Source organism: Gossypium arboreum, chromosome 4 (genome assembly GCF_025698485.1).
Source record: "Gossypium arboreum isolate Shixiya-1 chromosome 4, ASM2569848v2, whole genome shotgun sequence".
Taxonomy (NCBI): domain Eukaryota; kingdom Viridiplantae; phylum Streptophyta; class Magnoliopsida; order Malvales; family Malvaceae; genus Gossypium; species Gossypium arboreum.
Genome location: NC_069073.1, coordinates 13,945,829 through 13,972,687, shown reverse-complemented (window position 1 = coordinate 13,972,687; position 26,859 = coordinate 13,945,829). Strand labels below are relative to the sequence as shown.

The window sequence follows — 26,859 nt, the reverse complement described above, 5'->3', positions numbered from 1 at the left end:
GAAACTGCTCTAGAATATTCACCACTGAATCTTCATAATTCTAGTTGCTACTAACCAACCTCCTAAATTCAGCATGGAACATCCAACTGTTAAGACACTGAAACAGTCTAGGCCCCTAACCTGGTGAGGCTTAAGAGACACTAAGATCGAACGGCGATCAGATTTCAAACGTTGCAAATTCCAAATCAAACAAACAGGTGCAAAGAAATCAAAATTTGAATTCCCCAAAACCCGATCCAACCATTGAGGTAACCTTCATCTACTCTATGTAAAATGAGACATACAACAATCCAAGTCTAGAAGACCATTAGTAAACAAAAACTCCTTAAAATAGGCACATCCATTCCTAAATGTAGCCGCGCAACCTATTCTATCAAACATGTCCAAAATCGAATTAAAATCACCAGCAATAAGCCAGGGCTCATCAATTGAATTAGCCACAGAATTTAAATAATCCCACAACAGACACCTAGTTGTCCTATGGGTATTAGCATTCACAGCCGAATAGAGAAACCCTGACGAACTCTGGCCATTACTAATCCTCATGTGCACAACCTGAGAAAGTAATCCCAAAATATTAACAATAACATTATCACTCCAGAGTACCCAAATTCCACCAGAGAAACCATTTGTCCCAATTCTACAAGAATTTGAATACGCCATTTTGCTAATAATTTCATCAGCACGAAAACCACTGACCTGGGTTTCAAAAAAATAAAATATATCATGACTAAACTCGTGTCTATACTCGGAAATAAACAAAAAAAAATTAATTTAAATCCATAAACACTTGAAATAAGAACCTACAGAAAGCCACAATCCACGAGCACTAACAGATTACTGCAACTTCTCGATCAGAGCTCGTTGCCATACCCTCAACCACCGTCAATGAAAAAGTCTCCATAATCAATTACTCCAGGGCCTGATTTAACTTACCTACAATTCCCTCCATGGTCGTCAATAACTCCATAGTTGTCAATAACTCCATAGTAGGTTTCTCAATATAACCCATTTTACCATTAGGAGGTTTTCTCCTTTAAATAATATCTTCTAATACAACATTCGATCCTTCCCCCATTATTCTTTCCTTGTAGCTCCAAACTTGAACAATATATTTTCTTTCCCAGACCCTACACCATGCTAACAAACCTCAACAGTCCGAAAGACCATATGCTTTGACTTGTCCAAATTAGGCTTTAAAGAAACAACTTTGAAATTCTCCTGACCCAAACTTCCATCTTTACCAACACAACCCAACAAATCTCCAACAACAAACCCACTAACAGCCTTCTTTGAAGAAAACCCAACACCACTATTGTTGGGCTTTAAAACCCTCTCACTAGCTTTAGGCCCAAGGCTCACACTATCCCCTTTACCCTTAACCCTAACATCTCTTTTCCTAACCCCAAAATCCTTATCAACCGCAACACCCTCCTTCTTTAGTGAAGATCCCGCAAGTTTCCTTTCATCCAAAGTCGACCTTTTCCTAACCGAAATCACCGTCGTACTTGCCGCCAAACCAACAACCCCATCAAGATTGACACTCTCTGTGTGATTATCGACCCTTATCTCACCACCCCATTGGCCTCTAACACAGTGAATCTAGATCCACCTGAACGACCACTATTGTCGACACCCTTCACCTCCAATGAACCCCGCAGTTTCCCCCTCTATCTTTGTTCAACCAGCATCCAAGTACCAAACAACTCTTCCTTCACCTTAGCCTGTAAACTTGATTTCTCAACCTCTGAACCGCCTTGAACAGCCCCATCCCCCGTCGTGGCCTATTTGCTCCCGTAACACAACACCGAGCTATGACCATAAAGTCCGCACGTAAAACAAACGTTAAGTAACCCTTCATACTCAACTCTTTGTAATCTATCATTGATTCTAATTTTGGAATCAAAGGTTTTTTTTCAAATCCACACTTACAACCAATCTAGCAAACCGCCCCCTAACTGCCGCATCAGTACAAGCATCGATATGAATCACAAGTCCAATCATTCTTCCAATAGCTCAAAGCAAAAAATCAAAGTAATAACCCTTGAATAACTCAAGTAAACAAATCCAAACTACCTGAGTATCCACTTCTCTATTGGTTGTCAAGAACTTGGCTGACCAAGTTCTCAACGACAAATAATGTCCAAAGACCACCCATGGACCACCCCATAAAACTTCGTCAAAATCATCCTTATCCTAGAACCAGACAAGATAGAAATAATTTGATGTTGCTCGATAAAGACACCTTATCAAGGTGTTGAATCCTATTTTTCTCCCTAATAATTTGATCACAACTATCAGTGCCATCTTCCTCTCAATAAACCGATGCACTATTTGAAAACATGATTGAAGGTATTCCATTCACCATCTCTATAGCCACATCCTCATCCTGCAATACAAACTCCTCTTCCATGCTAACATTCACATCAACCTTGAATTTCGCCTTATTCCATTCACACACTTCAAATCAACCATCAGCAAATATTTCTTTTACGAAATTAAAATAAGAAATTCAACAATACCACAAAAAACTTGAAATTACAACTAATCACACAATATCCAAATTAATCTTAAAACAAATTGTGGGACTTCACTCCGGGTGTCAATAACACCGTACAACTTGCAAGCCACCCAGGAGTTGACATTGGTAGCCACAACCAGCATAACTCGTAATACCACACTATTCTGGTAACCTTAACCAGATATTTCGGGTGATAATTTTAGTTGAAGCAATTCAAACTAGTTTAACGAGGGTGGCCAACCAAACCAGAAACCATCCTATGCTGTTTCGGGTTTATTTGGCGGCGTCAAATAGTTGAAGCAAATTACATAAAACAAACCCAAAACAGCATTGGATTACTATCATTCTACAACTCGACCATAATCCAAATTACAAAAATCCACATCCAACAGGTCCATTAGAGGTCCATTAGGTAAGGTATTAACCTGAATAAAATATAAAATTGCAGTACTAACATATATCCAATAGCTCTTCTCTACCTCAAATAAACAGCCCTAGATCCAACTGATATGATGTTTGAACACTAATCCTTAGGACAAAATAAAATCCTTCCAAAACAAAAGAAGACAGACTGTGTTGTATTTAATGTTTCCCACAATAGATTTATTGAAAAAGTACGAAATTGAAGTAACTAAGTTACTTTGGGTGGGATTCAAGATCCATCTCCTGAAGGTTCAGTAATAGATCCTTTGAGTTCAAGAAGACTTTGTTGGCTGAATTTGCAATGGTCTGTGCAATTTCTCTAGAAGCTTCGATTTTCCTCAATGTTATGAATGCTGGGTTCTTTGCAATTGCTTGACCAATGAGTTGGGCACTCTTGGCTTCTCCCTGTAAACCAGAAAAAACAAATAAATTACTGTAGTAGAGAAAAAAATCAATCAACTTTATCATATTAAGTCAAATATCAGAATTTTCTGAGAACAGCAGAAAACTGACATCCAAATATGCTTCAGATTATCTTCTACGCTGTAAATATATCAGATCTACCTAATACTCCCATTGAGCTGCATTTTATCTTCAAATTTTATAGAAAACTACCAAGGCCAGATTGTTTAGTTCCATTTTATGTATCTCACCTGTGCTCGGATAACAGCACTTTTCTTGTCCTGTTCAGCTTTTTCCACAATAAATTTAGCTCTCTCGGCTTCTTGTGCAGCCACCTGTTTCGCCTCAATTGCAGCAGTGAATTCCTTCCCAAAAGTCAGACTTGTAATGGACACATCATCAAGTTGAATGTTGAAGTAAGCTGCCCTTTCAGTCAGAATCTTCCGGATTTCCTTACTGACATTCTAAAAGCACAATAATTCAACTTCACACAATTAATATAAACCATCTATGCTATTCTTCGGGCATCAAAAATGTATGACAGGATATCTACCTCTCTCTGTGTAATGAGTTGGCTAGCATTGTATTGAGCAACAACAGCTTTTAAAGTTTCATGAATGATTGAAGGCAGGACCCTCTCATTATAGTTCTCACCAAGGGTTCGATAAATTTCAGTTAACTGAGTTGACTTGGGGCGAGTGAGAACACGAAGCCCAATCTTGACCTGCAGAGGATACAGTTCAGAAGCAGGTTTAGGGTCTAATTAAGGCATTACTTCCTGTAACATTTTTCTATTTTAAATTTTCACCTAGTATAACTTCAAATGCATGAATGTTATAGCATCAACAAGAATTTTCACCCTCTCATTATAGAGCCTTTTCATATGATTGAATGAAACATTTCGCAGGGAAAAAGAATGTAAATTTCAAATATTGTATTCACAGTTCATATGACCATATCAGAGACTGGACAATGTAAATTTCAAATATTGTATTCATAGTTCATATGACCATATCAGAGACTGGACAGACACAAATAAATTAATTCTTAAAAGATAGAAGAACCGTTACGTAACTTTTAAAAATGAAAAAATCAATAGGAGGTATGATATAGAAGGAAAAGAAAACATTACGTTTACAATTAATACTTTGTGCAAAATATAGCAAGTAATATATATTCTTTTAATTAATGTTCTTCCTTTAGTAAGCTTCGATATAGCAATTAGAAATAATATATTTATCTGATTGATTGAGAATGTAAATTCAAATTTTAAGGATTTAAACACTATGCTTAGATTGCGTTTGGGAATTTACATTTCAAAATATGGATTGGGATCTAAAATATAGAGTTGTTGAGAAATAAAACACATAAATGTAAAGTCCATGATTATTTTTCAAATTTATGGATTTGTTGGATACATGATTAGTGATGGATTTGAAATACTTATAGATATCTGTAGATTTGAAATACATACTTTTATATGTAACAAACATATAATCATATTGAATCTAACTAATTTACAAATAATGCATGCATTCTACTTTCACAATTTTAATAAAAAAGAATCCAAATTTTCAAGTTCATGTTTCCAAACATAACATTGCAGGACTTTCCCCGCAAAAACTACCTTCATCTCACCAGCATTAAAGCATGACGTTTGATAAAGCACAAAAATAAAATAGGGCGAGATTTTAATTTTTTAAGCCCCAGATAGTATCTTTTTAGATTTAGAAAACTAAAAAGCAATGAGGTAATGATAGGAAAAAGTCTTGTGAAAATTGAAAATCAGCATTTACCATCTGGAGATCACGACTACCGGAAGTACTCTCAACTAAATGAGGTCTTGCACGAACATCATAGATGATAGGCCTCTCAAACCATGGTATCATAAGGTGCGTCCCCTCTGAATAAACCTGCAGAACCAAGAATTAAACCTCATGACATACTGCTAGACAGAGGCTAAGTCAGAAAAAAAAAATGTAAATTAGAATGTCAATAGGACGGCAGAAAAAAATTTGGTCATTCAAGAAAGGATAGCACAAGGCTGCTAGTTAATCAATTCAATATAGAAGCCATAGCTATTCTTAATAAGCAAGTTCCACAAAGCACTATAATATCCGCAAACAACAGATATAGGGAAGGAGATGCATTTTAAATAAACATGCAAACTGGTAGAATGATTACCTTATCTTTGATGCCCAAAATCCGATTGAAAACAATTGCTCGGTGCCCTCCGTCAACGTTGTAGAGACTATTGGCAACTCCATAGAGGCCAAGCCCACCAATGACTCCAATCTTAAGCAAAGCAGGAAGTGCTCCGCCTCCAGGCATCTTAGGAACTTTGAGGTTGTTGAGATTCATTTTACTCAATGCTGACAAGTTAAACATTAGATGTCAAATTGCAGAAGATTCCAAAGGTGTTAAAAAAATCCACCAAGCATCAAACAATTTTGGAACATTATATACAGAAGATGAGATAAAAATCAACCAATTAACAACTGCTAAGAAACAAAGATCTAAATGATAAACAAAGAGAGCATGCCTATATCAACATTAACCCCAATATGAGATGTAAGAGAAATGGTTTAAGCAACTCTAACTTAGGAAAAAGCAACTATGCAAACACATCCGTGTTTACACTCTCTATTGGAGAAGAAGCTCCAAAATCAACCCCCCCCCCCAAATCTAATTAGGATTTATAAGTCATATCTTCCAGAAAGAAGTGTAAGCACCCAAACTATTTCCCTGTCATGAGATAAAATATATTGCCTCCACAAAGAACATAACACAGCCAATATAAATTCATTCAAAATGTTGCTAAGCAAATGGGTTCCCCTCAGCAGCGTACAAAGTTCAACAAAACCCAGTCATTTCATCAAACCGCAAAACAAGAAGTAAAAGAGATAACAATCTAGCTCTCAAAACAAGAGGCTGCCGCTTTTGACAATGGCGGGTAGCACTGCCTTGACCAACAGAAACGAATCAACAACAAGAAAAACAAAGAGGGAAACGAGACCGCTCAATTTAGCACCCAAAAGGCTGATCACTTACGCCCAAATTTTCTAAACAAACAAACGCGACAAATATAATCTAGAACTTTTCTTTGAAAAAAAAAAGAAGAAAGGAGGAAGAGGAAGATCGAAATACCTACAAAGAGGCCACCTTTGAAGAGAGGAATAGCGAAAGAAGAAAGGTAGGGTTTAGGGTTTTATATATTGGGTTTTGTTTTCAGTCGACCCCGATACTTGGGTGAACTAATCTTATTTACTTAATTAATTATTCCTTTTTAGATAATAAACTTTCATTTTCATTCCTTAAGGAACAATCATACAAAGAAGCCAATGTTGTTGGTATAAGATTGGTGGTCAAATTCCTCACACCATTAATCCATTTTCTTGATGACTAGATAATAGTATAAGAGCTTAAATCATAATATAATCTCTCAATTATTTAGCTTTTTTATCTTACATTTTTTTTCCATTTTATGTCTTTTTTTTATTGACAACTTTTTTTTTTTTATAAATTAGGTTGAAAATGTTAGTACAATTGTCACAAGTTGCGGATCAAAATCTATGACAAATGCATATAGAACGTCTTATAGAGGTCAATTGATTAGATAAGACTTATTTAATCCAATTAAACTTGCCCGATACATGTGAAGAGATCTAACTACTTAAGGAAAATTAGGGTGACCTTGGTAAATATGGAAATTAATTTTAAAAGATTTATAATATTAGGAGATCATGTAAATTCTTTAATAAACTCATTGTAGATTAAACTATACAGTTACATATGTAAAACTCAACTATAAATAGAACTCTTACACTCTCATTTGTAATCATTCATTCTTAATTAATATTTTTTTGTTTCTGTTTTCTCTTTGCTTCTTTCTCATGCAGTTGCTTCTGCTTTACTTTTGGTGTATTGGAGAATTTCCATCGAGAATTTTAACTTTTAGGAGTTAGGTTAACTTAAAAAGATTTGAAGCAAAGAAATCGCTTAAGCTCACACGGATTATGAGACTGATATTATTTTATTTTTTCTTGTTTCAATTTTTGTATTTATTCTTCTAACACTTATTACTTATTATAACACGTGTTTAGAAATTAGTAAAAAATTAAATAATATATAGGCATAATATCAAATTTAACCCTCAATACTTATATTTTTTGTCAATTTAGCTCTTCTTCTTTTTTTAACTAAATTTAGCTCTCAACCCTTACAAAAAAAAAAAGTCAAATCTCTTGTTTTAATAGAAGTACAGAATAAAACATTAAATTTTTTTAATAATGTTTGTGTGGCAATCAGCTTTAGCAATATAGGTGTATTGTCATACTGACATGACACTTTTTATCTTATATGACATGTCAACAAATAATTTCAAAAATATTTAAAATAAAAATATTTAAAATTCAATAAAATATAAAAAGTTCATAAAAATTCAAAAAAATTTAGCATGAAGTGCAAGTGAATTGTCATTTGAGCTACTATGTTTAAAACTTTAACATTTAGTTAGTATTTTCGTTAAAAAAACAATTTAACTCTTTTAAAAAGTTGATGGTCAATTTCATTTTTTTTAAAGGTTGAGGACTAAATTTAATTAAAAAAGAATAATGATCAAATTGACAAAAAATTTATAAACGTTGAGGGTTAAATTTGACATTATATCTAATATATAACATAAATTTTACAAAATTAAAATCTTACTCTCATAAATTATATATTTTGATATAAAGAATATTGTAGAAGAAATTACGTTGGAGGTTGAAGGTCAATTCACCTTTTGAGATACAGAACTGTACAATAAAATTGAAGATGGTTTGTTAAGAGGGCATAAGGGAGAGAGAGAGAGGATCAAACGAGTTTCCAACGGGTCATGTGGCGATCCTTGGTTAGCCAACTGATCTCCTTAAAGGTTATCGCTAGATTGGTGATGTGGTGTTGCTCAAGTTGTAGGTGTGTATGTGATAAATGATAATTGTTCTCTTGAAGTAATTTTATTTGTCAGAAGTATAAGATCGTGTGTTTTCTAAATTCTAAATGAATAGTAATTATGGTAGAAATAAGTTAACGGAGCCGATGATAATATACTTAGGTAGGGGTATTATATATAATAGTATACACTTTTAAAAATATTAACAAATTAATTATCTTCTTTTGTAATTAAAATAAAAGCTGAGTATTTCGGTTGTTAATGCAGAATTAGTATATTTTGATGGAAAGGCCAAGTGTAATCTGGATTACACAGCAGAGCCGCTATTCCAACTTCAAGCTGAGATACTTGCATTGTATATAAGAGATTAAATTGAATACGTTTATTGATTATTTAATATATTGTAAAATATGTAGAAGATGAATAGTCCAAAATAGAAAATATAGTAAAAAGGTTGAGTTGAGCGTTGGAAGTGGAGTTAAATAATTAAAAGTAGAATTTCACAGTTTAGCACCTTCATCGAATATGTTATAGAAATTTTTTATAATAAAGTTCGATTAAAATTAAATTAATTAATTAAATTAACTTAATTTAAGTTGAAACCAAATAATTAATCCAAATAAATAATATATATTATATATAATATATATAGCTCCTCTCAGTATATAAATAATTAATGTATATAGTATTTATAATATCTTATTTTTGTTTTCAACTTCATTTAAAGTTTTTCTAAACTATTAAATAAAAAAATTAATAATGTATTTTTTATATATTTTATATTTATTTTAATCAAAAGATAAAATGTATAAATTTTGGTTAACAAACCGAATTAATCGAAATATTTCAATTCGATTAACGTATTTGAAAAAATTTAATTTTAATTAATGATTAAATTTTTATGTTTCAAATAATTCAATTAATAATAATTGATTTAAGTATTAAGCTAACTAACTGTTTCAACACTTAATAAAATAAAGAAAAGGGAACAAAGATAATTGCATTACTACATCCAAATGTCAGTGCCTTTGAATGCAAATTCCTTTAAATTTTAATTTACTTTAATTAATAAATATAATTAAGAAATTAATTTCTTGATTACATGATCCATTTCATTAATTGAATATTTTATACCATTTCAGCATTACTTACTGCATTTTTCTATTATCATCCTCTAATTACATTTAAATGTTTTAATTTAAATAATAATAGCAAACCAAAACAAAAATATGGTTTTTTTTATACATAATCCTTTAACGTTGTAAATTACTTTCCCCTAAAATCTATATACACGTCGCACGCATGACACACACGCTTTTCTCTTTTCCTTTTTCTCATTTCATAAAGAAAGCTAAATTTTAGCTTTTGGTGCTTTTAATATGTTTAAATTTAAAACTTTATTTTATTTTATTATAATTTAATCCTACATTTTCTAAAATTATTAATTAATCTATTTAACATGTGTTTTTTTAGTTTATCCTTTTTTCATTATAAGATAATGGTCAAATTTTAATTTTGACCTTATATTATGTTGAAACTTAAATTGAATCTAGATATTTTAATTTTTATTTAATTTGATTCTTTTACTTTTATAATATTATTTTTAGTATAAATAAATGATATTGTTAACTACTTCAATTAAAATATTAACGTTAATTTTTTAGAACACTATAATAAAAATAATTTTATTATAACGAGTTTGAATAGATGTTTTAAGAATAAATCTTAATCAATATTTTTAATATTAATTTTATAATTATATAATTACTAAGTAAATATTTTTATTTTAAAATATTACACTAATAAATTTATTAACACCGTAGCTATTAGATCTAATTTTTAAAAATAAACATAGAGAGAAATTTCAAATTAACGAAATAAATAAAATTTAGAGATGATTATACATGACTATAATATTTAATAGTAATTAAACAACCTTATACAGCATATTTCAAAATATCAATACATCACATCAAATGAATGTGATTGATTGGGTAGATGCATGCATCAATCTTCATCTCAAAAATTTTATGTATAAATGACAAATTCAAACACTAATTTAAGCAATCACATACTTGTATTTTTGGTGAACTAATTAATCTAATTAGAATTTTGGTATCCGTTTTCTCTTTTTGTTGCCTTCCTAATTAAAATTAAATAGTAAAAAAATAAATTTGATTCTTTTTCGTACTATCAATACTTGCCATTTTTATATGGTACCTAACATTACTAAATCTAATTTCAACAAAAACGAGTTAAATTTGATGTGAAAAGGAAAACCCCAAAAAAATGATCCTTGCTTATTAAACAGCCAGAGGCTACATAAATAAGGAAGGGCCGATTCCTGTTTTTATTTGTTATTCTCAGCTTTGCTTCATCTCTGTTACACCCATGGCCTCTTCTTCAATCCAACAAGGTAACCCAGTTGACTCTCCTTTCATCCATCTTTAATTTTACATCATTATTTCTCTCTTATTTTTTTTTCTTACTTTTTTGTTATAAAGTTTCTTCCTTTAGCTTAAAAGTTAGCTTTTTGATTCTGGGTAACTGATTCTTTCTTCAAAATGCTTAAATTTATTTTTAAAAATAGAAAATGAGCTTAATTCAGCTGAAAAAAGATGTTCCTTTTAATCTTTTTTTAATTGAATTTTAGCTTAAATTTACTGCCTGAAAGAATATTTGAGTACTATTGAACATAGACAATATAGTTTTAGCTATCAAGTTCAGATCTTGTTTGATCCAAAAATACAGTTCATGTCTTCATCCGTTGGAGCTTAATTAGAAAACAGAGATGAGACTTTGATGGGAATTAGGGTTCTTTTTTTTGAAATTTTTTCCTAGTTTTATTTTGAAATTATGAATTAAGATGAAGTAGTGGAAGGTGACTTAATTTTTATGATTGTTTCTTTGGTAGAAGCTGAAGAAGAAGTTAATATTTGTTGCGTTTTTGGTTGATGGGGTTAATTATATCATTTCTATGAAGGATTATGAAAAAATTGTGGTTTGTTTAAGAATTATTGAGATTGATGATTGATTGTTTAGGTGGAGAAATGGATCTAGAGGAAGGACTAGGTACTCCACAGCCAAGTTGGAATCCAGTCATTGAAGCGTCAAAAATGCCATCCCCATCGTTGACTTCAACAGCTCCGACCCTGATCCTACCGAGTTCCGCAAAGTGTATTGATAGGATGGGGAGCAGCCTTTCCAGTTCAAGTATCAACTCGGCAACACCATCACCGTCCTCAACAGTAAAGGCCCCAGCTTTGGTCCTATCGAATTCCAGCAAGCGGATTGACAGGATGCCTAGTAGCCTCTCCAGTTCCAGTTCCGGCACTGTCGAACCCTCGGTAACACCATCACCATCATCTACTGCAACAGCCCCAGCTCTGGTGCTATCGAATTCCGGCAAGCGCATTGATCAGGCTGGCAAAAAGAAATATGTGAAGCAGGTAACAGGTCGCCATAATGACACTGAGCTGCACTTGGCAGCACAGCGTGGTGACCTGGCAGCTGTAAAGCAGATTCTTGCGGATATTGATTTGCAGATGATGAGGACTGCAAGTGTGGAAGATCTCGACATGGAGGTCTCCGAGATTCAAGCAAGTGTGGTGAATGAAATAAATGAATTGGGTGAGACAGCCTTGTTTACTGCTGCCGAGAAAGGATATCTTGATGTTGTCAAGGAGTTGTTAAAATACTCTAATAAAGAGACTGTGACGAAGAAGAATAAAACTGGGTTTGATCCCTTGCATATTGCTGCGAGTCAAGGGAACCATGGTAATGATCTTGAGCTTTTCGTTATGTGATTTTGCTTATGGTGATTTTCTTTTATTGGTTGTTCGAGTTCTTAAACCGTATATGTGGACAAGACTATTGAACAATTTTGACTATTCTGTTACGTTAGATAGCTCAGAAAATGTAGGAAAACAAGAGGGCTAAATTAAAAAAAAAAAAAAAGGGGTTGGTTTTACTAGATTGCCTTCAATTAATGCATCTTTAATCTATCTAGTAGTGAATTCAGTTCATTAATTATTAGGGAACAGAAATTGTTAAAATCATAGGGTTAACCTCAGTATATTGATGTGCACTTGCTCGAGAAATGTTTTGAGGCACAGTATTTTGTGCCTTACTATATAACTTCCTCCAGGAACAGTCTGCTGCACCCTTATGTTATGAATGTTATGATGAGGCACTATCACTTTTCAACCTTCTGGACAACTTTCATCATTTTGTTTGTATATGATATGGACTGTAACTAGTGAATAAATGAATGCCTGCAGTATTGATTTGCAGTAGGATGGAACACTAACCCGGGTTCTTCCTGTGCAGCTATTGTCCAAGTGCTGCTAGATCATGACCCTAGTCTGTGCCAGACTTTCGGGCCATCAAATGCAAACCCCCTTGTCTCTGCAGCTACCAAAGGGCATACGGCGGTAGTCAATGAGCTGTTATTGAGGGATGGTGGCTTGCTAGAGAGTACAAGATCAAATGGGAAAAACGCATTACATCTAACTGCTCGACAAGGGCATGTTGATGTTGTAAAAACTTTGCTATGCAAAGATCCACAATTGGCAAGAAGAACCGACAAGAAAGGACAGACTGCATTGCACATGGCTGTTAAAGGACAGAGCTGTGAGGTTGTGAAGTTGCTTCTCGAGGCAGATGCTGCTATTGTCATGCTTCCGGACAAGTTTGGGAACACAGCATTGCATGTAGCCACTCGGAAAAAGAGAGCTGAGGTACAAATATCCCTCGAGATTCCGAGATCTTCCCAAAAATGTATTTTGTGACATTCCAATTTCATTAGATCTAGTAAATGGTACCCATGATTTTGTATATTTTGTGACATTCCTTGCAATTTTCTGTAATCAGTTTGTCTAATTGAATCTTCTGATTTCTTTGCAGATAGTAAGCGAGTTGTTGCGCCTACCCGATACAAATGTCAATGCACCCAACCGAGACCATAAAACAGCCCTAGACATAGCTGAGGAGCTTCCCCTCTCTGCAGAATCCTCAGATATAAAGAGCTGCCTTTTTCGTTGTGGTGCTCTCCGAGCTAATGAACTGAATCAACCGAGAGATGAGTTGAGGCTGACGGTGACACAAATTAAGAAAGATGTCCACACACAGCTCGAACAAACCAGAAAAACCAACAAAAATGTTCATAATATCTCGAAGGAACTCAGAAAACTCCACCGAGAAGGAATCAACAATGCCACGAATTCAGTGACTGTGGTGGCTGTTCTATTCGCAACAGTTGCTTTCGCTGCTATATTTACTGTGCCAGGAGGGGATCAAGATAGCGGAGTCGCTGTGGTGGCAAGCTCTTGTTCTTTCAAGATTTTCTTTATCTTCAATGCTATTGCTCTCTTCACGTCTTTGGCGGTTGTGGTGGTACAAATTACGTTGGTTAGAGGTGAAACAAAAGCGGAGAAACAGGTCGTGGAAGTGATTAACAAGTTGATGTGGTTGGCTTCGGTCTGTACTTCAGTTGCTTTTATGGCCTCCTCGTATATAGTGGTTGGGCGGAAACACGAGTGGGCTGCGATTTTGGTTAGCGTGGTAGGGGGTATGGTAATGGGTGGGGTTATCGGCACCATGACTTATTATGTAGTGAAATCAAAGAGAAGTAGAAGGAAGAGGGTAAAGAATTCGAGGAGGAGTGGATCCAACTCTTGGCATCGTTCGGACGCGAGTAATTCCGAAGTTGAAGTTGATCGGATTTATGCACTCTGATTTCGGAAACGGGAAGGGAGTCCAATTACATAGAAGATGGGATTTAAATGAGGAAGGCTTCATTTGGAATGCCGGTGTTGGTTGTTCATAAGCCGATACGAATTGAAATGTGGTGGGCCAGTTAGCATTGTGGATGTAGGATTTAACTGTTTTTTGGTACAAAAGGAACAATGATTCCTCAAATTAAACAAACATTTTGCGCTCAGTGGGTGTGAGTAAATATTAAAGAGAGGTAAAATGGGATTGTTTTATAAGTAGATAGCCAGGAGGTTTGCCTAGAAGCAGCCACCCTTGAAAGAGTGCGTAATAGCTCATTGATCAGCGCTCTTGCGTTAAAGATGAACGGGGTTAAACTATTTACCGAAGCATTGGGATGTAAAAATGTATCGGTAGAAGAGCATTCCGCCTTAGGGGAACACCTACATGAGATGAAGTAGACAAAGCAGGAGCAGGAGCGAAAATGTCGGTTTGAGTAACCAATTGCTGCAACCACCACCCGCAACTCCAACTTTTGGGTGCTCAAAATTGTCATATATTTAAAGATATTTTTCTAATAAAAAATTCTTTTTCATAACAAAACCAATATTCGTGGTTGTTGAATATAATCTTAATATGCTTATGCTAAATAAATTAATAGAGAAGAAATACTTTCCAAATTAAAATTATTTAAAGGAGGCTGCTTGAGCGCATAAAATAATCTGACGAATTAAAATATATATTCAGAAAAAATTAATAATGCATGTTTAATTAAAAACTAAAAGAGAGTTATTAGATAGGGTTTCATGTATTGACAATAATTAGCTTTATATCCTTGACGACATACTTAAAAAACAACATAGGATAAGTTTATTAATGTTGTCATTAACTTATAAGGAATTCTTCCTATTTACAAAAATATATTATTTTATGATTTTTTTAGTTATGTTAGAGTTAAATGACCCGAATCATTGTTAAAATAAAACATAGTGGTAAAATAAAATAAAATAAAATAAAAGTAAAATCAATATGGAACTATACTTCTTTTATTTGATATTGATTAGAATAAGGTTTTTCAACCTTTAAATAGGTGTAGTTGAAACTCCTCTTGTATCATTCGAATTTCAACAGTAGTGAATTTTCTTCTCCTCTGCTCGTGGTTTTTTTTCCCGAGAGGGTTTCCACGTAAAATCCTTGTGTTCTTATTTTTCTTTCTTTTTGCTTTGCGGTCGTTTTATATTGTCATTATCGACGTTCAGTTTTTACAAACTAGTATCAAGAACTTTTCGAGTTGCTTGTCTTGATCATGGCAACGACGACACTGAAGTATGATATTTCGCTGTTGGATCGCAACACTAGATTCGCGTTGTGGAAGATAAAGATGCAGACAATTCTTGTACAAATGGATTTGAATAATGTCCTATTAGGGATAGATAAGATACCTTCGAAATTGACGGAGGAAGAGAAAAAGTGTAAAGATCGAAATGCTTTGACGCAATTACATCTGCATCTGTCAAATGAAATTCTACAGGACATGATGACGGAGAAGATCGCTGCTGCATTATAGGCAAAGCCACAAAAGCTATGCATGTCAAAAACCCTAATTAGCAAGTTGCATATGATGCAGCATCTTTATGCTCATCATTTGAAGGAAGGTGCATCTGTGCACAAACACTTAACTGTGTTTAAGTAAATTCTCTCAGATCTAGAGGCCATGGAGGTTCGGTATGATAAAGAATATTTAGGGTTAATTCTACTTTATTCGTTGCCCCCGTTTTATTCAACATTTAGAGATACAATTTTGTATAGTCGCGAATCTCTCACAGTTGATAAAGTTTATGCTTTATTAACCTCATATGACAAGATGAAACATCTTGTGGTTAGGTCTGACTCTCAAGGAGAGAGTCTCATTGTTCGTGGGAAACAAGAATGAAATACTGGTAATAATCGTGGAATGACACAGGAACGAAATCCTTACAGTAAATCTAAAGGTAGATCGAGATATTCAAACTAAGGTAAAACCTATAACTTTTGCAGGAAGAAAGGGAACATTAAATCTGAGTGTTATAAGTTGCAGAATAAGATCAAAATAGAGGTTGCGAATCAAAAGGGAAAACAACCAGAATAATCCGGTGAAGTTGATATTGTAGAAGAATACAACGATGGTGAACTCCTAGTTGCTTCTATCGACAACTCTAAAGTGAGCGATGAGTGGATCCTCAATTCTAGTTGCACCTTCTATATGAGTCATAATTGGGATTAGTTTACGACATAAGAAACAGTTTCTAAAGGTGTTGTTTTGATAGAAATAATGTTTTATGTAAAATCATAGGTATTGGCACGATAAATTAAGATGTTTGATGGAGTCATCAGAACACTTAGTGGCGTACGACATGTACTAGAATTGAATATGAATTTGATTTTGTTGAGTACTCTTGATTCGAAAGGGTATAAGTACATAGCTGAAAGTGGGGTTCTGAAGATTAGCAAGTGTTCCCTCGTTGCGATGAAAGGGCAGAGAAAGACTGCAAAGTTATATGTTTTGCAAGGTTTTACTGTTACTAGTGATGCAGCTATCGTTTCCTCTTCCTTGTCAAATGATGATGTTACTAGACTTTGGCATATGCGTTTAGGGCATATGAGTGAGAACAACATGACAAAATTAAACAAAATAGAACTTCTTGATGGATAAGGCATTAGCAAACTGAAGTTTTGTGAGCACTACATTTTTAGGAATCAAAAGAGAGTTCGATTCACTAGAGGAATCTGTAACACAAAAGGAATGTTGGATTATTCATTCTGATCTTTGGGGACCATTCAGAGTGCTTTCGAAAGGTGCTGTTAATTATATGCTGACGATTATTGATGATTTTTTCAGAAAAGTTTGGGCATTCTTCTTGAAGTAAAAAAGTGACATGTTTTTGGCATTTAAGGTTTAAAAAACTATGATCAAGAAGTAAAAAGAAAAACAAATAAAACATCTCCACACAAATGATGGCTTGGAATTTTGTTCTGATGAGTTTAATGAATTGTGTAAATTAGAAGGGATCATGAGACACTTGACAGTTTGTCATACTCCATAGCAAAATGGCGTTGCAGAACGGATGAATAGAACAATCATGAAAAAAGTTTGATGTATGTTGTCGATTGCTTATTTACCAAATTCGTTTTGGGTTGAAGCGGCCTCTACTGCATGTTTTTTGATTAACCAGTCTCCATCTTTTGCCATTGAGAAAAAGACTCCGCAAGAGGTATGGTCTAATAATCCTGCTGATTATTCTGATTTGAAGATTTTTGGGTGTCCAGCGTATGCTAATGTTGATAATGGGAAATTTAAGCCTAGATCTATTAAATGTATTTTTCTTAGTTATAAGGTTGATGTTAAAGGGTATAAGTTATAGTGTCCTGAAACGAGGAAAGTTATAATTAGTAGAGATGCTATTTTTTATGAAACTATTATGCTACCTAACTAACCTCTTAAAGACTTTTCCAATAGAGACTAGCAAAGTTCAAACACACATGTGAAGTAGGTGGAGCTTCAAATTGATCCAAGATCTACAACAGATTCTACTTCTCAGGTTAAAACAGAAACTCAGGGTAGAGTTGCTTCTTCACCACAGTTACCACCATAATATTTTATTGCCAAGAACAGACCTAAAAGAGAAATTAAAACTCCAAAAAGGTATGTCTTCACCACAGCTACCACCATAATATTTTATTGCCAAGAACAGACCTAAAAGAGAAATTAAAACTCCAAAAAGGTACGTCAAGGCTGATCTATTTGATTATGCTTTAAACGTGGCTAAAGATATAGATATAAATCAAGAGTCATCTATTTATTATGAGGTAGTTAGCTGTGAAGATTTAGGAAAATAGATTTTTCCATGCAAGAAGAGATGGAATCACTCCATAAGAATAGAACATGAGACCTAGTGAAGCTCCCTAAGGGTAAAAAGGTTGTTCATTGTAAATGGGTGTTCAAGAAAAAAGAAAAGACTCTGGGAGTTGAAGAACTCAAATATAAAGCAAAGTTAGTTACAAAAGGTTACAGTCAGATTCCAGGTGTAGACTTCACATATGTGTTTTCTCCAGTTGTAAAACATAGTTCGATTTGAGTCTTGTTTGGTGTAAACTCAAAACTATATAGAGTTTGTCTATATATTTTTACCACCTTTTTACTTAATTATTATGCTTATCTCGAGTAATTATTATTGAAATAAGTGAAGTTTACTTAACTAGTAATTTTAGACATGAATTTGGAAAGTATGTGAAATTATGCTTAATTACATGATTTTCATGCATATTTTATATTAAATAATGTTAATTTATTAACGTATGTATTTTTCACTATGTAGGTAGGCTATTGGAGACATGATTTACATAAATAAAAGATGGTCATGCACAAATTATCCATATGGTTAGTAAGACCATGCAATTTTGGGCACGGGGTTGACTACTTAACCCAGTAAAAAAGGTGATAAAAGCTGGACATGTCTACTAAGTTATTGGACTAAAAAAACATCTAACAAGGGAGATTAAAAGCCCAATTTCGGAACTTTATATTGGCTACCCAAAATTTTGGGATATTTAATTGAAGGTCCTTATAGTTGGAAATTAATCAGAATTCAGCCCAACAACTTCCCTGTTGAAATCATCCACTCTATAGCTATTTTTAGCTTGAAACTCGAATTCAATTTGAGAAGACTTGGTCATCCCTTTTCCTTGAAGCATGGCCGGCCACATGAGAGAGGGAAGGGAGAAAATTTAAACCCATTTTTAGTAAACTCGAACCTTTACCTTCACTTATAAATACCTTGCCATTCCTCACTTTTCCATCATTTTTCACCACTCAACATTCCTCTCTCACTCATATTAGTTTTCTCTCAATTTCTTTTCCCTTTTTCCTTTGCATAGTTGTCTATCCCCTTTTCAATCTTTAGCCTCAAAAGCTTTTTCAAAAGCACTCTTTAGCCGGCTACCTTCTAAACCCTTAGCAAAAGAAGCTTTAATCATAACGGAGGAGTGTTTCAGTCAGAATAGATTCGAAAGGCTGCTGAACTGAGCAAACTCTTTCCTCTTGTCATTTATTTTAAACATGCTTGCTTTGTGTTTTATGTTTTTGACATCAACTATGAAGTTTTAATTTCTATCTGCTAGGATGATTATATTAATTTAATGAGATATATTTAATTCATGTTAACATATTTTGTGCCTCAGTCAATTATGTTTTCAATTAATATAATGATGTATTTCATTCATACTTGATTGGGTGCACTAGACGATGGTTAGTAGACGCATAATTGAAAAGTGTAATGCTTAATTTAGCTCATTAAAATTGACTAAGTTAAGGTTCATAATATCTTTAGTTAGCTAAATTATCTTGCATGTATTTTAGATTTATGTAACTAAACTATTGCAAACGTAAATGTCCTTGTGACCTTGTATAAATACTAAAAAACCCTTAGTCTAATATGATCAGTAACATGCATATTTAACTAAGTAAAAGATCCAAGAGGACTTAATTTGGTTTCCAAACCCATAAGAGATCGAGTTGCCATGGAAGTAATTCCAAACATGTTAGCATGATGAAAGTAAGTTGATTTGATTAATATAATTATCCTAACCCATTTAATGCTTATTGTATTTGTTGCTAAAACTGTAACACCCCTAGCCAGAGTCCGATCGCCGGTTTAGGCTATAAGGTATTACCGAGCTAAACATTTAATTTTTCATTCACAAAATTTAGCAATAAAAGCAGAAATCGAGCTGAACATATACCGAACCTTGAGTTATATATATGCCATTTTCATATGGCCAAAATATTTACAATTACAAAACATATTTTGTCAACAGGCTAACCTATACATGCCATATCGAGTCCAAAATATAACTGTACCAAAAAGATTGATAGTATGAAGAACTGCTGACGATCCCCAAGACGGTGGCCAAAATCAACAATCTATAAAACAGAGAAATAAGCAACAGAGTAAGCTTTCGAGGCTTAGTAAGTTTTAAGCAATTCATACTATTAAAACTTGTCATTAAAATTGAACATTGAGTATCACAAAACTCGTATTCTAATTGAAATTAACTTGGCCAAATATACACCAGTACAGTAGTTATAAAACCTATTGGCCGATTATGTATGTATGTATACACAAGAAAACTTCTAGCACATATTTCACTATCTACATAGCTTATACTATACTTTTAGTCACATACTTTCATATGATGACTTACATTGACCAATTATATCCTTGTCTTATCCTCAAGCACCGAATTCATTCACACACACACACACATATATATATATATATATCGTTCTTTGATACTAATAAATCACTTAGAAATCAATTCAAATATGAGCCCATAACACGAACCTTAACATGTAAAATATATAATACTTACACAACGATGTTTACCACGGACATTCGAAGTCGCAATTTTACTTAACTTATCGCATCGGTTCACAAGTCTTAGAGTTCGAATACATTACTAGCGTAAGCTCATGGGTCTTTAACCGGATATTTTTCCAAAGACGTAGCTCATGGACCTCAAGTCCGGATATATTTCAAAGATATAGCTCATGGACCTCATGTCCGGATATATTTCAATCTCATATATATTTGGTCATATTTTAACACATCTCACCATCTTATCACTTAATAGTCATATATTACATTTGAATATAAACTCAATATGCACATTATCATTCACATTATCACTTAATAGTCATATATCACTCATTCTTTTCACCATTTAATCTTAAACTCAAAGTGACCATCAGATTATAAGTCATATACATGCATTATCTAATATACAACTTTATTCAAGTGCAAGCCAAAGATTGCAATTCACCTACTATACTCTTATAAAGGCATCATCAATTATATACTAAAGGAAACTACTTAAAACTTACCTCAGATGTTGTCGATCGATTTCAATGGCTATTAGGTTACTTTCTCCTTTCCCCTATCCAACTTTGGTCCTTTAAGCTCTTGAGCTAAATCAAACAAATTTATTCTCAATCAAACACATACATACAACAACCATATATATTTCAAAAACCAATTTATTTGTATCATTTGTCCACTTTAAGTCTATCACCATTTCATTTTCAAATTTATGTACTTTGTAAGTTACATTCAAACACATTCGGCACTATGCATCTTTTCAAATTTTTCTTTTAACATTAACTCAACTTATAACCTTCTTCTAATTAAAAACATTCAACAACCAACTAGTCATGGTTACCATAATCACAATTTAACTATATATAATATATATATATATATATATATATATATATAACCGAATGTCTCTATGTCACAAGGTACTTACATAAGGCATATATATATATACCTATATGTGATTAACACAATTTAATAGATTACTCATTTTATGCACAACCACGTAAACACACATATATATTTATAGTATGCCTTAATATATTATATGCCACATTCGACCCTCAACACTCAAACTCAGCTTTCATCTACAATTTCATTTCATGATCAATTGTAGCAAATTGCACATAGGTTTCAGTCTTGCCGAACAATGACCGAATATGCATATCAAATAAATAGCTTACTTAACACATAACTCACATAACCAAAGTACATGTAACCTTAATGTCCAAATATAAATATCACCCAAAATTCTTATGACTTAACCTTTAACTCCTTTTTAGCCGAATATCCATTAAGCATCTAGTTCACATACACAAATACAATCTCATAAGGCTTATCATATTTTCATGTACACATGAAATCTATATATATATATATATATAGCCGAATATATATATACATATATATATATATATATATATATATATATTTATATAGCTCATCAACCCGATATTTATTCCTATTCCCCTAACATAATTGGATCAATTAAACCAAATTCATGTACATCTTTTAAGTATTCATACAACCTTTATAATTCATATAATTTGTGCACACACACCATTAATTTACTAATTAACTAAACACAAGGACCACAAAAATTTCAACGAATCTTATAAACAACCACAACATTTTAAATTCATCTAATTACCCCCAATGACCGAATGCACATATATAAAAGTATTCAAATACCACAAAATTTTCTTTCTAAAATGCATATATCTATATACATACGGCAACTTCAATTCACACCTCCCAACCAGGAATTCAACTTATTCATTTAAGCTACTTTAACATATAAACCACATCTTCTAAAAAAAAACTTATCAAATTAACACAAATTTATCTACTTACCGAATGGCTATATGATCAAGGATTCATGAATTCAAACCATGGGTTAACTATACTAAGCCCTTATCAATTTAATCTCATAATCAATTAAAATAAAAATCACTATACATACCTTTAAATTAGGATAGCCATGGCCAAATGCCTTGGTGGTTTCTCCTTCAAAATTTTCTTTCTCAATTTCGGTAATGAAGAAAGAAAGATGAGTCTCCCTTATTTTTATTATCTTTACCTTATTTTACTAATTATTTTTATTGCAAAATAATGCCATATCATATTATAATACTTAAATAAACATATATTATCCCAACACCATCATTATGGCCGGTCACCATAAACAAAAAATGGGTATTTGACATGCAAATCCAATTTTTTTATGACATGCATTAACAGGCCACTTTTAATTTTACCCATCATCTTTCCCAATTGTCTCACCTAAGTCTTATTTAATAATTCACATACAAATGACAAAATTAAAGCATGAAACTTTCACACATGCATGTACACATAAATAAGCATGGAATATAACGGTTAATTATTTTTATGATTCGGTTCAGTGGTCCCGAAATCACTTTCCGACTAGGGTAAAATTAGGGCTGTCACAAAAACTTTCATTCATACACTTGGGTATATTGCATCTAGATTAGAATTGCATAAGGATCAATCTTTGCTTCTAACTAATTTACTTAGTTTAATCATCACCATCCAAATTATTGAATTTTTACATCAAATTGTGAAGTTATAATTTTACAAATATTTGGTTAAGCTTATACAGTCCTTGTGGAGACGATAACTCATTTTTATTTACTTATTATTTGAACGACTATGTACACTTGCATAAACATGTTACAATTTGTTACATTTGGTATTGTGACCATGTATGATTTGGAGCTTGAGCAGTTAGATGTAAAAACAACATTCTTGCATGGAAAACTTGAGGAAGATATTTACATGCAACAACCAGAGGGTTTTACAATCTCAGAAAAAGAGAACTATGCTTACTTGTTGAAAAAGTCTCTTTATGGCCTAAAACAGTTACCAAGGTAGTGGTATAAGATGTTTGATTCATTTATGATTACTCATGATTTCAAAGAAGCAACTTTGACAGTTGAGTTTATTTTAAGAAAAATAATGATGGTCCATTTGTATATCTACTCTTTTATGTTGATGACATGTTGATAGTAGTCAAAGATAAATGAGAGATAAGAAAAGTCAAAGCCCAACTTAGAGAAGAATTTGAAATAAAAGATTTGGGAGTAGTAAAAAAGATACTTGGGATGGAGATTCTTAGAGATAAAAAAACATGAAATTGTACTTAAGTCAGAAAGGGTACATTGAGAAAGTTCTTTGTAGGTTCAATATACAGAGTGCAAGCCTGTCAGTACTTCATTAGCAGCCCATTTCAGACTTTCATTAGTTTTGTCTCTAGGATCAGATGATGGGATTGACTACATGTCACGTGTTCTATATTCTAGTGCAGTGGGATCTCTCATATATTTTATGGTTTGCTCACATTCAGATTTATCATATGCAGTTAGTGCAGTTAGTAGATACATGGCGAATCCCGGTAAACAACAGTAGAAAGTAATTCAGTGGATTTTCATATACTTACAAGGTACTACTGATGTTTGCTTACAGTTTAGAAGAACTAGAGATGAAGTCAATGGGTATGTTGGTTTTGATTTTACTGAAGACCTTGATAAAGAAAATCTCTCACAGGGTATGTTTTTACTATTGAGGGTTGCGCAATCATTTTGAAAGCCACTTTGCAAACTATAGTTGTTTTGTCTACTATTGAAGTTGAGTACATAGCGATTACTAAGGCTTGTAAAGAACTTATTTGGTTAAAAGGACTCTTTGGTGAACTCGGTAAAGACTTTCAGATCAATACAGTGTTTTGTGATAGTTAGAGTGTCATCTTCCTTATGAAAAATCAAATATTTCATGAGAGAAAAAAGAACATTGATGTTCAATATCATATTGTGAGTGATATTATTGCTTGTGGAGATATTGTTGTGAGCAAAGTTATTACTTATGAAAATCCTGTAGATGATGACTAAGTCACTTCCTATAACTAACTTTGAGTATTGCTTGGACTTGGTTGATGTTCATTGTTGAAAAAAACCCCTTAAGGGGCTTCATGGAAGAGGTGAAGAACTTGTTCATTGAGAATTCGAGGTGAAGAACTTGTTCATTGAGAACTTGTGTCAAGGTGGAGATTGTTAGAGTTGAGTGACCCAAATTCTTGTTAAAATAAAATACAGTGGTAAGATAAAATATAAGTAAAGTAAAATCCATATAGAACTATACTTCTTTTATTTGACATTGATTAGAATAATGTTTTTTAACCTTACTACACTTTATCTATTTGACATTAATTAGAATAAGGTTTTTCAACCTTTACATAGATGTAGTTGAAACAAACTCTTATTGTATCATTCGAATTTCAACATTAGTGAATTTTCTTCTCTTCTGCCCATGATTTTTTTCCCGAAAGGGTTTCTATGTAAAATATGTGTGTTCTTATTTTTCTTTCTTTTTGCTTTGCGATCATTCTATACTGTCATTATCGATGTTCAGTTTTTACATGTTAAATTTTACTATGCACTTCTAATGCTTTACAAAAGTTGTGAAGTTAGTTCATGTACTTTAATTTGGTCATTTTTCATTCTTGTATTTTTCAAAATTTAAAATTTTAGTTCTCACCAAACGATAACTATTAAATTCATTAAGTTGAGGTCTGCTATTTCCTAAATCTGATGTGACAAACATATTATTATATGTGTAATGTCTCAGCTTGTTATTTTCACTAAAAATCTAGTTAGTGAATTAACGACTATCATTTATGTCAAGACTGATATTTCAAAAGTTGAAAAATATAGGGACTTAGAATGACCCAATTAAAGAATATCTCAACAAAAAAATATTTCCAATACAAATTTTAGATGGAATGACCAAAATGCCCTTATGTGGAAAATTTACATTTTAGCCCATTTTTACCATTTATTACATTTCCTTCACAAAACAATTGACACTTATCAAATTATACCTTTATAAATCATATTTTCTCTCTAATATATGTCCACGGATGATCAAAATTACACTTATGCCCTTTCTACAGTGAAAATGGAAAATTTGCAAGTTGGTTATTATACTTTCCAATCTTTTCAAATTTAGTCCAAAAGTGATTTCCATTGTACTAATTCATATTTCAAGTCATTCAAATGCCAAATAATCATCAATACCTCATATTTTCTCAATTTGGTCAAAATGCATTTGTCCTCCAACTTATCAAAATTTACAATTTGGTCAGTTTTCCACATTTTGACATTCACAATTTTATACATCAATTTCCATATTCAATATCAATTTAATTATTTATGAATTCTCTTTATCTTACTCATTTCCATATTTCCCTAAAAGTTCATTGAACGCGATCTCAAAATAGTACCAAATATTGTATAGGAAATTTTGGGGCGTTACAAGTCAAATTATGGTAAAAATAAAACCTATTATATAAGGCTTTGCCTTGTTGGCTTTAATGTTTTAGATACTACCTGCCATCTCTAATAGACATTTGGTAATGCAAAGATTTTTTAGGGCTGTAAGATTGTTTGCCCCTACCTCCGGTTGTGTTTCTCTTGTGGAGTTTATTCTAAGTCGATCATTAAGAGGTGACCTTCCTCGAAACTAACTATTAAAATATTTGGCATGCACCTGAGCATTAACTTTTTGGATTTCATCACTTTTCACAAACCTGTACGTCATCTCGTGGAGGGAGGATAATCTAGTAGGTGGCTTACTGATTAAATCATACTTCAAAAACTCGTGGCTTGTACCTGACACAAATGCTTGGATAGTGAAGTCATGTGACACCCCTATTTGTTATCATTGTCACAACATTAAACCTTTAGAAAAATTCTCAAAGGGTTTCATCTTCTTGTTTTTTGGTTGACATAAGATATTTTAGAGATCGTTGCAGTATCTTGTTAGCCAAGAATCTGCTTGTAAACAAATCGACTAATGCTCAAATATTCAAATAGAGTTTTTTTAGAGTGATAAATACCAAACGTTGGCAGAGTCCTTGAGAGTAATGAAAAATGGTCAACATTTAACTTTATCTAAGGCATTAAAAATGTTCATGTGATTGTTGTAGTATGCTAAATGGTCTTGTAGGTCACCACGACCACCATAATCCACTTTGGGAAACTTGAAAGTTTGGGGTACATAGTGTAAAAACACTTTTGATGCTAAGGATTCGTTGGAATAATTCTAGGGTAAGTCAACTAATTCCCCTTTGTAGAATTCTTCAAAGTATCCTTTCTTCAAATGTATTCTCATTCTCATAGCGAATTTGTTCTTGCCACTAGTTCGCCACATAATCTTTATGTCGCAGTCTATGTTGTCCTTCATGGGATGATTATATAGTCTTATCTTTCTACTCTTGAGGATTCTATTGCTAAGCATTCTTAGTGGCTCTTAGCTCTTCAATAACCTTTTCATTTTTTTCATTCCTTTCATTTATTTGGCACTGGCGTTCATATTTCTTTTGGAAATGTCTTTGTCATTCTTGGTTGGTTTTTTACTGTGATAACAACTACTCTTTGAGCACC

The 26,859-nt window shown here is 32.9% G+C and overlaps 2 protein-coding genes across 3 annotated transcripts; one reads left to right on the top strand and one right to left on the bottom strand.

The window, feature by feature from the left end:
* Window positions 1–2,929: 2,929 nt before the first annotated feature.
* LOC108460491 (prohibitin-1, mitochondrial) lies at window positions 2,930–6,701 on the bottom strand. 2 transcript variants are annotated; one of them, XM_053027014.1, is made up of 6 exons: window positions 6,498–6,701; window positions 5,531–5,718; window positions 5,143–5,259; window positions 3,900–4,070; window positions 3,598–3,810; window positions 2,930–3,349 (listed from the first exon to the last, which is right to left on the bottom strand). In XM_053027014.1, the coding sequence occupies exons 2-6, from the start codon at window positions 5,705–5,707 to the stop codon at window positions 3,158–3,160; spliced, it is 870 nt and encodes a 289-aa protein (XP_052882974.1). In that variant the 5' UTR covers window positions 5,708–5,718; window positions 6,498–6,701; the 3' UTR covers window positions 2,930–3,157. The 2 variants fall into 2 exon arrangements, with proteins under 2 accessions (XP_052882974.1, XP_017615496.1); XM_017760007.2 differs by having other exon boundaries at window positions 6,494–6,690.
* Window positions 6,702–10,324: 3,623 nt separating this feature from the next.
* Window positions 10,325–14,594, top strand: LOC108460896 (ankyrin repeat-containing protein ITN1-like). The gene is made up of 4 exons (XM_017760593.2): window positions 10,325–10,695; window positions 11,322–12,056; window positions 12,609–13,018; window positions 13,185–14,594. Exons 1-4 carry the CDS (start codon window positions 10,671–10,673, stop codon window positions 14,013–14,015), a joined length of 2,001 nt encoding a protein of 666 aa, XP_017616082.1. The 5' UTR covers window positions 10,325–10,670; the 3' UTR covers window positions 14,016–14,594.
* Window positions 14,595–26,859: the final 12,265 nt, after the last annotated feature.

What these genes read in the sequence shown, in the direction of transcription:
- LOC108460491 (XM_053027014.1), bottom strand. Translation starts at nt 5,707, where the DNA reads ATGAATCTCAACAACCTCAAAGTTCCTAAGATGCCTGGAGGCGGAGCA. An exon ending in GTAGTCGTGATCTCCAGATG is followed by an intron (nt 4,071 to 5,142) that starts GTAAATGCTGAT and finishes TATCCTCTGCAG; the next exon opens with GTCAAGATTGGGCTTCGTGT. An exon ending in GTGCTGTTATCCGAGCACAG is followed by an intron (nt 3,350 to 3,597) that starts GTGAGATACATA and finishes TCTGGTTTACAG; the next exon opens with GGAGAAGCCAAGAGTGCCCA.
- LOC108460896 (XM_017760593.2), top strand. Translation starts at nt 10,671, where the DNA reads ATGGCCTCTTCTTCAATCCAACAAG. An exon ending in TGCGAGTCAAGGGAACCATG is followed by an intron (nt 12,057 to 12,608) that starts GTAATGATCTTG and finishes CTTCCTGTGCAG; the next exon opens with CTATTGTCCAAGTGCTGCTA. An exon ending in CTCGGAAAAAGAGAGCTGAG is followed by an intron (nt 13,019 to 13,184) that starts GTACAAATATCC and finishes ATTTCTTTGCAG; the next exon opens with ATAGTAAGCGAGTTGTTGCG.